General features: G+C 26.5%; 1 protein-coding gene across 10 annotated transcripts in view; it reads right to left on the reverse strand.

The window, feature by feature from the left end:
* Positions 1–12,341, reverse strand: part of LOC129619114 (disintegrin and metalloproteinase domain-containing protein 11) — a 417,704-nt gene that overhangs the window by 338,165 nt on the left and 67,198 nt on the right. For all 10 annotated transcript variants that reach the window (XR_008697842.1, XM_055534202.1, XM_055534200.1 and 7 more), the window contains exon 3: positions 4,434–4,513. Coding sequence is in view for 9 of the 10 variants with exons in the window: in XM_055534202.1 (XP_055390177.1) it covers positions 4,434–4,513 (80 nt within the window). In the remaining variant the exon portion in view is untranslated. The remainder of the gene's footprint in view (positions 1–4,433; positions 4,514–12,341) is intronic.

Consider the following 12,341-nt stretch of genomic DNA (forward strand, 5'->3'; position numbering starts at 1 on the left):
ATGATCTTCTTTTGAAAATTATTTGATCTATGTAATAAATTTCACAAACATATAAGCTGAGATTCCAGTTTCATTGGCAAAATTGAAAAGACTTCAATTTAATAAGATATTATATCTAAAAACCAAACCAAAAAAAAAAAACAGAAATGCTGTTTAACTATCAAACAAGAAACCTTATCAAATAGAGCAAACAAAATAAATTAGTAAGTATTATTCAGGTGAATATTGTTTGAGTCAAAATTGTATTTTTGTTATGCACTTAAAGTACTAATTTTTTATTCACTTTACTAATTATAGCTATTTTATTATATATTCATTATTCATTTTTATTATTTATATTTTTAAATATCAAAAAATCTGATGTGGTCAGCGTATAACCGACCGCAATGCGCAAGCCCTAGTTTAGTGAAACTATTACTGAAGATTATGAAAATGCGTTTTAAATACATACTATATGCAATTTTAAGGGCACTAGTAAGCTTTTGGTTAACATACCTAAAAAAGTGTGAACTTTCTTGGTAACAACCAGAACTCAAATATCTAAGTTCACGAAATTCTATCAATCTATTCATAGGTATGGTAAAAAATCTAAAATCGACCCCAAGTTCGGTTTGCGAGCCCTGATCTTTCAAAAAAATTTATAGATTCATTGTCCTAATACCCCGAATTTAAACATTAAATTTAAACGAAATTGGTTAATCATTTCTTTTTATATTCGCAAAAATGTAAAATTGTAGCAAAAATAAACTCACATATAAAATTTCATCAAAATCTATTCCGACGAACTTAAAATACACGTCTGCACACACAGACCGACGTTCTCTAAAAATATTTTTTTTACGTTTCCCTACACTCCTACCGCTGAAAACTTGGCATCAAAAATTTGGTGCCATCACATAACCTACCTCATTGTATTCAATGCGGTCGGTAAAAATATATACATAAACTTTTTTTGAATTTTAAGAAAATATAAACATTTTTAATTAAGTTTGTGTTTAATTTGCTTAAAAATAATGAATATGAAATAGAATTCACTTTTAAATTAAAAATAATTCTTATTTAAAAATTTTAAAAGCATAAAAACAATTAAGAACGAAAGTAGTTTATTTCACAAGTTCATTTAGTACTTTTCACATACTTAATTTAAATTAAATAGAATTTACATTAAAAATTTTTATGATTGAAAAAACAAAAAAATTAAAAAAAAAAATAATTTATGCTCAAATGTGCAACTTAAAAGTAATTTTCATTTATAATAAAAAAATTTATTCTTTCTGTTTTTTTTGAACTTTTTCCTTTCATCTTTCTAAAATTTTGATCAATTATGTACAGTTTTCAATTTAAATATATAATTTCCGTTGTGTCGCAACCATGCCTTGCATAGATACTGAATTTTTCGTGTTTCGTTATCTTGGAAACAGTTTTGTTTTTATATGCCTTTTTCCTCTGTTCGAAATAAATTCATTTTTAGCAAAGCGGTGAAGCTTTGAACAAAAGTTTATCATTTCGATTTTTTAGCGAAAAAAAAACTTGATTGAAATACTACAATATTTCTAATATAAAAAGTAATATGCCTTATTCTTGAAAATTTTTTAACTTTGAAAATTTTTTTAGGTAAAAAATTAAATTTTAAGATGTCTATACGAAATGAAGATCCATATATAAACCAAAGATCCATATATGTACATATGATACATACATATGTATAACTGGGTCTTTGGTTAAACTAGCAGAAATATTTTTCAATTTTACACATAACAAAAAATTGATCTTAACTAAAATATAAATGTTATTTGAAAATCTTCTTAAAAACACTAATTTTTGAAATTACGCGCATAATATTTATCTACTTTTAAGTACATTTTCAACAAATTTGGAGGACAAACTGCTGTTAATTATTTAATTGCATCTCATTTTTAAGCTCCTCTTGAAAAATGTCCGAGAAATTTTATTAATGTTATTTTTTGAAAATGGGTACTACCTGCTGCATTTTGTTACAGCACTGATATTATCAGATATGCAGAGTTCTCCGAGAAAAATTGATACCAGAAAATAAAATCAGACAGACTTTTATTTCTTTTACTTTCTTATGCGTAGAACATTGTTTAAATATTTTTTTTGCCTTTGCACGTGTATCTATAGTTTATTTGTATGTGGCTATAAGTTCTAAAAGTTTTCAATATTCAATTATTGAATTCTGAGTGGCCTTTAAATTGGACATCATCATGTTTAACTCGTTTTCTTAAAATTTCTAGAAATGTATCTATTTATTAGGATGAAATTAAACGGAATTCGGTGCACTGAACTTGTAAAATTTTTTTGCTTCTGTTTGGATTTAAATGAAAATTTTATTGTATATTCATTAAAAATGTGAATTTAGACTTCTATCCACATATGTATGTATAGTCCTCCGAAAATTTATTTACGGCTTTAAGATGAACGTACCTAGAAAACTTACTATTAAGGTCTTATCAACCTTTTGGCCTCTACTTCAATTTTATTTGAAAAAGTAAATTTTAGAAATATCTATGAGGATCCAGCTTTTACTACAAATGTTCTGTTACCTTGGCTTTGTCCTACTAGTGGGTTTTTTCTAAAGATAATTTTCGTAAAAAATTTTATGTTTTATGTAGAAAATGTTTCGATGTTCTACAATTATTATGTGGTATTTGGTTGGTATGTAAAAGCAGAGCAACAGTGTAGAAAGCTGATCACATTTTCACAAGTAGAAGGACAATAAAAAACTGGATCGGGTAAACAAAATTTTAATTAACCGTTTAATTTTATTAATACCAGAAGCAAAACTGCTTAATAAATTTGAGTAAGGTAAGTGTGCGGATTAGGTCACATATTGCGTCTATCATGAAAATTATTTACATAATTAAAAAAAAAAACGGAAAATATTGAAATTATAAATCGAATATGAATTTCGAATATTTTGACCGCAATAGTAAAAAACTGATAATGAGGAAGATAAAATAAATCTAAGTTAAACTCATTCCAATGAGAATCTACGTGCTTATTTTTGAATGTAAAAACAAGGCAAAAAAAGAGAACTAAGGACAAATATATTCGAAGAATATATCGGAAAAATGGTTACCACAAAACAAAATAAGACAGAACGCTTGGTAACTCTATATTGTCTTTTTTTTAACCTATATACATACATAATATGTGTTTATAAATTTAGCGCACTATAGTTACCAAGTTAATAATTTTGTTTGAGTTTCTATTCTTGTTTTAGTTCTACATACATGTTCTAAGTGTATATATTTTCATTACATTTAGAATATGTATGACATGTACATGGATATTTTCTAAAAAATTTCGTTGTGCTATGTTTTTGTGTTTTTTTTTTTTTGGTAGAACCAATTTTATCTTCGATGAGATCTCATTCTTGGGATATTTTCAAAAATTTTTGTAAAAAAATTTTCAATTATTTCACACTCTGTCTATCCGTCTCAACATAAAAGAAATTTCGAAATCATGTAAGTGAATGTGCTATTTCTCTAGAAAATAATTCTTCCTGCTAGTTCTATTGAAGTATTTTTCTTTCAATTTTTTTAAAACTTTGAAATTTCTTTTAAATTTATACATGATTATAATATACATATGTAAATAAAAATAAGAGAATTATTTGCATTACTTAGACCTAAAGCTATAAAAAAAGGCATAATTTATAAAAGGAAAATGTTCTATTTTATAAGGCATGCATTTGACCGACTACATTTTTTAAATTTCAATTCTTTGCCTTCGAATCCAAGTACATGGGTATATGATATTGGATGTATATGGAAACCTTTCCCTTATAATATTGTTTTCATAAATACAGAACAATAAAATATATGCATAGCATAAAAAATTCACTCTGAATAATATATTAGTGCATGTAAGAGCATGTAATAAATGTAGATTTCTTAATATTCTTTATTGAATTAGATTACAATCTAGAGACCAAAATGTAAGGTTTTCGTTTTTTCGTTTTCTTTTCCACCAAATATTGGTGGAAATAAAGATAACTGAAATAACGAAAAAAAAAAATTACAATAAAAATATTAGTTTACAATTCAATTTTGAACACATATGATTATGGCAAAGCTTTAAAAGCCTTGAAAAAAGGATGAATTAATTACTTTTTTTGGCTCGAAGTTTTGTACATATATGTATTTGAAATTAGACTAGAAAATAATTGAAAAAAAAAATTTCAAAAAGCTATAAACAGCAGCCATTGTCGATGCAGCCATAAAAAGAATTGAAATTATTAAAACTGAGAACTGCGTATTTTATGACGGTCCAAATTACATTTTTATGTAGCGCGCATTAATTTTACAAAAATAATATCTTGGACTGGTTTATCAAAAATCAATAAAAGAAATAATATATATAAATTAGATGTTTTCAAAATTTAAAACATTTTTATTTCAAATACTTACGAGTTTAATTCCAAATCTAAACGAAACTTATGATTAAAAGCCTTAATTAATAGTGAAGTTCGGTGGAAATGTTTCCCAGTCTGTAATGAGAAGAAAATATTTTAATTAACTATAAAATGTTATATAACATCATTTTAAAAAGTTAGAAAATATATTTGCTGTTTCTTAATGTAATGTATATTACGTTAACATGTGCATAAAAAGAGTGATTCATTCGCTAGCTTTAAAAATATTTGAAAATGAAGTTTTATTCTTAACGTACATAACAACACATATAATTATCCGATGTGATCGCAAGTACATGTTTTAATTGTTATTCTAGGGAATTTGCTGTAAAAATCGTAATTCTGTGTCAGTGTTAGAAAGAGTATATACCAATATGAAAGAATTTTGTGTTAAATTTTTTAATAATCATGATGACTACAGAGCATAATAGAGCGCATAGGTCTATGCAGGAAAACCTCAAACAAATCGAAAGTGAATATTACTATCCTAATATGAGGAAATTGTTAAAATCACTAACTAAAAATTGTTAAATTTGCATAGAAAATTAATATCAAACCCCCGAAACCAGAAGTTTCAAAACACCCATTCTGAACTTTCCGGGAGAAAACCTGCATATATATATTTTAATTACGGACAAACAACGCTTTCTAACATGTATTAATAAACTTTCGAAATTTGCTATTGTTAAACCTATAGCATCAAGGTCTACACTAGACATTAAAGAAGCGCTTATCCAAATTTTATCGATATTCAAAAATGTTAAAACCACAATTTCAGACAAGGAAAAGGGATTTAATGATAATTCTGTAAAAACATTTCTAAGGGACCACTTTGAAATACAGCAATTTTTTATTCCAACACTTTACAGAGAGAGCAATGGTCAAGTTGCGAAATTTCACGCGACACTACTTGAAATCGCTCGCTGTATCAAAGAGCAACAAAATATCATTGAAACTATTGATTTATTATTATCAGAAACATACAAGTACAATAATTCCATTCATTCTGTTATAAATGAGAAACCAATCAATATACTTCATCAACACTCCACGGAACAAATCGAAAAATTAAAAGCAAACCTTAGACATTCCCAAGGAAAAACTTTCAATAGATTAAGTTCGAACTCTAACACAAAAACCTACAAACCGTGTGAAAAATTTTTTTTTGCGTACCAACAAACGCTAAGGTAATAAATTCTCTAAAATTTTTGTTGAAGAAACTGTAGAAAAAGATTTAGGAACAACAGTATTAATAAATGGTAGAAAAATCTATAAGAGTAACCTCCGTTAATTTCAGATTATTTTTCGTCCCCATCCTTCGGCTGACCTTAGCTAAAATAATAGACTACTCTTCAGCACACTTTGTTGCCATAACGCAAGGAAAGGTGGCAATTTATGAAGAATATTTGCCACACAACGAAACTTACGGACTATCAAGAAATAATTACAGGAAATTGGGAATACCTTGCACAATTAGAAAATGCAACGTGGCATCATAGTAATTTAAATCAACAAATAGAAGAAATCTCACATGCTATGTATACCCTAGAAATTCCCAAGCGTATGACTAGATCCATCAACTTCCTTGACAGTGCGTTAAAATTTATAGTAGGAACGCCTGATCATGACGATTACGAACTTTTATCAACAAATAATTGATTGAAAACAATAATTGGCAAGCAAATATAAATTTAATTTTAAAAAATAAAAAATAAAATACCCTAACTGAACATAATAAGAATTATGTCAACCTCCCACAACAGAAACTTGAACTTTTGGCCGAATTTTTAATAAATCGAAATAATCATATTATTAACCATTTAAAGAGCATTTCGTTGTCAATAGTACTGCTGAAAAATAATATTATTATTTTGGATATTGGATATAAATAATATTATTATATATCACTTATTTTGAGCGAAATTGAAATTATTACCGAACGTATTGTGTGTACAACAGGTAGGTTATGTGATGGCAACAAATTTCGCATATCGAGTTTTCAGTGGGAATGCACATCTTCATAGTAGGGAAGAGTAAATAAACTATTTTTAGCAACCTGTCGGTCTGTGTATCTCAAGTTCGGCTGAACCGATTTTGATGAAATTTTATATTCAAGTTTATTTCGACCATGGCACGGATTGATCAACTTTTACATTTTTGAACATTTTGAAGAAAATATTCAACCGATTTACTTGAAATTTTATATATAAGCTTTGCTCGATCGTCTGCGAAACCTCCTAACTTTTGGAAGAAATCAGATATCACCAACTGGACGTTTACTACGGGCCAAATATACATTTTTGTATAAGAGAAATAATCAACAGATTTCATTGAAATTTAATATTTGAATTCCTCGTATTAAAACAATGAATGTATAAATTTTTTGGGAAGATCAGGACTCGAAAACTGATTTGCGGGTCGATTTTACATTTTTCACCATATCTACGGAACGAATTGATGGAATTTCTTGAAATTTAATATTTGAGTTCTGGTTATTCCCGAAAATAAGCGAAGTTCTACTAAGAGCCAAATTTACATTTTTCTAGGTTTGTTGACTATAAACTTACTAATCTCCTAAAAATTGGAAAGAAATATTTAAAAGACATTTTTATAATATTCTGTAACACTTTCACTTAACTAGACAATACACATTACGGTCGATTAAGTGCTGACCACATCAGATTTTTTTTTATATTGAAATAAATCTTGACAATTTTCCCGTTAGTATTAGTAGTTTGTTTACTGTTTCGACAATTAAAGTTTTACAAGACAATATAATTTATTATATCTTAAAAATATCACAAATTAAAAATTTTTGTTATTGTTTAACTATCTTTCCTGTGATTCAAAACACCACTGTAATCAAATTTGAGACTAATAAAGCAGCAAATTGGGGAAATTATTTGCCACCATTAGCTTAGTGCCAAAATACAACTGCAATCATCATATGTGGGTCATCACATTCGAAATGCCTCACATAACTACTAAATAAAGCATCGTGCCCAACAGAAACTCCGCAGCAGAAGCAACCCGTCCAAGTTGTTGCAAATCGAATACTACTTCTCAATGATGGACCCCCTACCAAAATATTCGACCAACAACAAATAACAATCAATGGTACCTTCTTGATTGAATTTAAAGACGTAATCTGAATAAACGATACAATATACAGAAACAACCACACAAAAAGCAGTAAGTATTTACACCGAAGTACATCCGCCAAAATTACTTATTTTAACACAGCTCAATCACGAAATTAAACTTTCGCTACCTTAATAAACTCAACATAGACAATATTAATCACATTATACGAGGAATTAGCAAATCAAAATACTTTCAAATATTCAATCGTTACATTATCTACTGCACTTATACTTGTTTTTTGCTTAATCAAGTTCATTAACAAAATCAATAAAAATCAAAAAAAGGTTGTAATTAATAAAGAGAAATCAAAATAAAGATAACATTAAAACATAAACGTTCTTTTATTCAACACTGTAAATCAAGCCATAATTCTTTCCAAGGTGAGGCTGTCTTTATTATTATTGCAATATTGAATAAAGATTAACAGAACAATTAACTTATATACACTTCAGCAAGAAAAATTCTGTTCGTGAATTTTCGTGCAAATCGAACTCAAAATGGCGAAAAAAAAATAATCCAATTAAAAATTTTCTCAATTTCTTACATTTGGAACTTTATTTTTTTAAAAATTATTATATAGGAAGTGATTTATAATAAAGCGGTGCTTTCGTAAAATACATAACCATAAATTATGTATGCATTATGTAGTATGTACCTATTACTCGTATAATTATGAAAATCCCAAATTCTCAAAACTAATTAATGGTACTCTTTAAATTTATATTATCCTTAAAACTGTTCCAAATTGACTTTTCCCAGTTTATATAAACTATATTAATGTATATAAACTATTACATTACAGTGACAATAGATAAGTATTAATAATGTACTGAAATATCCTTCCAATACCCAAGACATAAATTCATAAAAGTACGTAATTTCAACACTGGTTAGTTAATAATTTTAGTAAAATAATAATATTAATAAGTTTTAAAATTTTGGTTTATAATTTCACAAATAAATAAAGACAAAAAAATAATAGTCGCATAAAGGTTAATGTATAAGTTATTCAAAAAGGACATTACGAATTCTTTGCTGAAATTATTCGAATCGAAAAATAATTGTTACATTAATTAGTTATGCATGATATAAAGATAGTCCTCATCCCGATGTGTATTAAATGTAATCGCTACCCCACTTATGATTTTTGAACATAATTTATTCTTTAGTATTAGGATGGTATAATTTTCTTAAGTTCATAATAAACCTAATTAGTTTTTATTAATTGCTTTTGCATTAAGTACAAATTGTAACATATACATTTATATTTATTTATTAAAATATAAGATGGATAAGTTATTTAATATCCTGTTGATAGTTTTTAATTGTTATTATTAGGATTTTAGTTACTCGTATAATCGATTCTTTATTGTTTTCTGTGTATCCTAATAATATACGGTTGTATATAATGTAGTGATTTATTCCTTGCTATGCCCAAATTAAAAACGAACCTTTTTCCATTTTCGTATTAAGGCTTAAGCATACGAAAATAGAAAGAACAAAAACGGTTACAATATTAGTAAATTAATTAAAAATGAACAATTGATGATTTAGTAATATTGATGATTAACTATTACTGTTAATGTAATATAAAATTAATATATTTTTAACATGTAACAGGTTAACTGAAGTCATATATGTATATAATGATTGAGGTTTCTAATTATTTTGAACTGAATTTCAAAAGCTTACAAATATATGAATTAAAAGAAATATAGCTATTTTTTTCCCCACATTATTGTTCAATTAATATCAAGGTCGGAAGAAAAAGAATATGAACTAATATGATTTCTCTTTTTGAGATGACACAAACTTTCTATTTTACATAATACTATAATAACTCTATATGAAAAGTAAACACCAAGTACTTTTTTTTTTACATTGAAGATTAATTTTAAAGACTTTTAATTTAGATGTTAACATTTGTAATAATTCAAATGGTTGATTTAAGAATTTTGAATATATAGCTAATATCTATCCCATTTGCGTAATGAGTGAAAAACATAAGTGCTGAGTATGTAAAAACGAGTTAAAAGTAAGTTCTTCTGGGTTCTTTCAGGAAATGTTAGCTTACTCAAAAAACGTATTAGGTTGTATTTATTCACAATTCAACAATAACAGTTCATAAAACGAGACGTTTACTACAAGTGAGTTTAACTGAGTTTTACTGCTGTTTTGCGAAAGTTGTAACAGACTAAAAAAACACTCAATTTTTGGAAAAGTAGTTATAAAGTTGTATTTACTGTTCAAAAAAACAACATGTTGACTAAAAACCAAAAATTGAGTAAGAACAAAGAATTCAAAATTGAAATATTAGTTTAAGTTCTTTCAAAAATATAATTTAGGATTTAAAAAAATTATAATAATATCAAAATAATTCCAAGCATTTGAAAGTTTTCATATATTTTATAACTTTTTAACTGTACTAACTATAGTTGTATATGTAATATAGTGAAAGTCTTGCAAATTTTTATACTAAACTACCAAAATTTCAACTTAATCTCAGACAACAGGTATGGTTGGAGCATTGAAGTAAGTAAATTTATATTAAATTATTACTCCAATTTTATTATATCAATTTAATTAAGAAGTATCATAAACGACTACACACATATATACCTTCAAAATCAATAAAATTTAACATAAGTTTTCTACGATGATGGGTAGTTATAATCTATTTTCCATTCCAAATGTTCTTAATTAGATTTGTACATGTTTAGCACTTTATTATTCCTTTTAGCACGTTTCCAAAATTTAATAATAAAAATCCTTATTAAGTTTATTCTGCCTCTACGTTCGTCCCTGCAAAAACACATTTTCGAAATTTCTACACTCTTGAGGACAGAATACTGAAATTTCATATATATATACATAGATCTTTACTAAAAATTTATTTCCGAAGTAAAAAATTTTTTCCTATATCTCCTCTTCCTAAAACTTATTGCCCCACAAAATCCTAAAAATGCCGCTTTTTAACTATTTATTGCAACGAAACCATTAGCATTTTCAAATTTTTCGCAGAAGTATGACTGGCTTCTCCTACCGCGACATACCAATTTGAACTTTAAAAAAAAACAAAATGTTTTTAAAAATTTGAACTTATCTAAAAACCGTTCTTTTTTTCAAATTTTTGATATCTTTTTGCTTCTATACCACAAGGTTTAGGAGTCTGAAATTTTAGCAGTTTTAGACACTAAAAAATAGTTTATTTCGTTAGAAGAAAATTTTTTTCCACCTCCGACCCCTCTCAAGTTTTCTTCTCTCTAAAATTTGTACAATTAGAATTTTTGGCACTTTATATTTCGGAACATGCGAGCTTCTCCAAATTTCTACAAATGGAACGGTAAATGGCACGCCATAAAAAAATATCATTATTTTCCTTAACCCACGAAATTAACCCTTAAATTCGTGCATTATGTTAACGGCTTTAGAAATTTTTTAAGCGTTGCATTTTATAATAAGGATAACCAATGTAGGCGATCTTTAAAATATATTCGTAATTGAATGAGAGTAACTTTAATACGAGTAATACTCGTATATTTATAATTTAATAGATTGTTTTTAAAGGCAGTATTTTCACTTGTTAAAGGGAAAAGTGCTACATTACAAGCCATTGGTTTCATCCAACTTTATTACTTCCTTCGTTGGATATTGCAATTTATTTCTATACTTGCAAACTTTTATAACTGTTAACGTTTAACTGTAAAACGTGTTATAAAGAAATCTAACTCAATGAGTAAGATGATAGGAATAATTTCAATATTTTCATAAAATTTATTGTCGTATGAGGTAATAATTTGTAAATTAATAATTCTAAGGTAATAAAATTTCGTGAGGAAATTATTAAACACTACATTTGAAGGATATGTTTTGCATAAATTTGAATTATTTTTGTAGTACGTGCATGTATATTTGTAAAATAACCGTTAAGTTGCAAATATTATCACTTGATAAAAAGCTTATATGTGGTATTTCACTTGTTTTAACTCTTTTTACTGAAATGGAAAGAAAATTAAATATACATAATGTGACGTTCGTAAATATGTGGGTAATGGTTTTGCCATACTATTCATTCGATTTTTTGAGAGAATTAAAATTTTTGAGTTAAGCTTCTAAAATTAATGCAATAGAAATTAAGTTAGTTTATCTCATTTAATTCGTGTATCTACATGAATAAAAATGAAAAGATTGCCATATTCAACAAGATTTAGCCAAAGAAATTAAAGTAAAATCTTTCGGAACAAACGTGCTTATACGATATCAGTTACAACGAATTAATATTGAGGCTTATTATAAAAATTTCAGCTGATTCGTTCGTCTTATATTTGCGAAATTTGAAAATTAATAACAAAATGTTATAACATTGAGTCGCAGAAAGAATTTACAAAGCTTTTTAAATTCTATTGATATGCTAGTTCCTTAAAATAAATTTAATGTTAATTTTACGTATATTTCCAGGAATTTTTTGTGCATGATATTTATTTTATGTAGGACATTGTTAACATTTTATTGAAAGTACATAATCCTAATTTTATAAGGTACCAGTTTTTTTATATTAAATTTTTATTTAATTTTTACTTTGCCAAATATTACTCTCATGCATATTATGTTTATATAAATATTAGTAAGTCTATTATTGTATACTTAGATGATGAAGTTATCATTCAAAATATCATTGGAATAAATGTACATACGTATACGAAAATTGTAATTTACATTGTCTTTCTTGATTGATGAGGGATCCAAATTGATAAAGGTA

This window comes from Condylostylus longicornis, unplaced genomic scaffold (genome assembly GCF_029603195.1).
Source record: "Condylostylus longicornis isolate FDR11 unplaced genomic scaffold, ASM2960319v2 ptg000010l, whole genome shotgun sequence".
Taxonomy (NCBI): Eukaryota; Metazoa; Arthropoda; class Insecta; order Diptera; family Dolichopodidae; genus Condylostylus; species Condylostylus longicornis.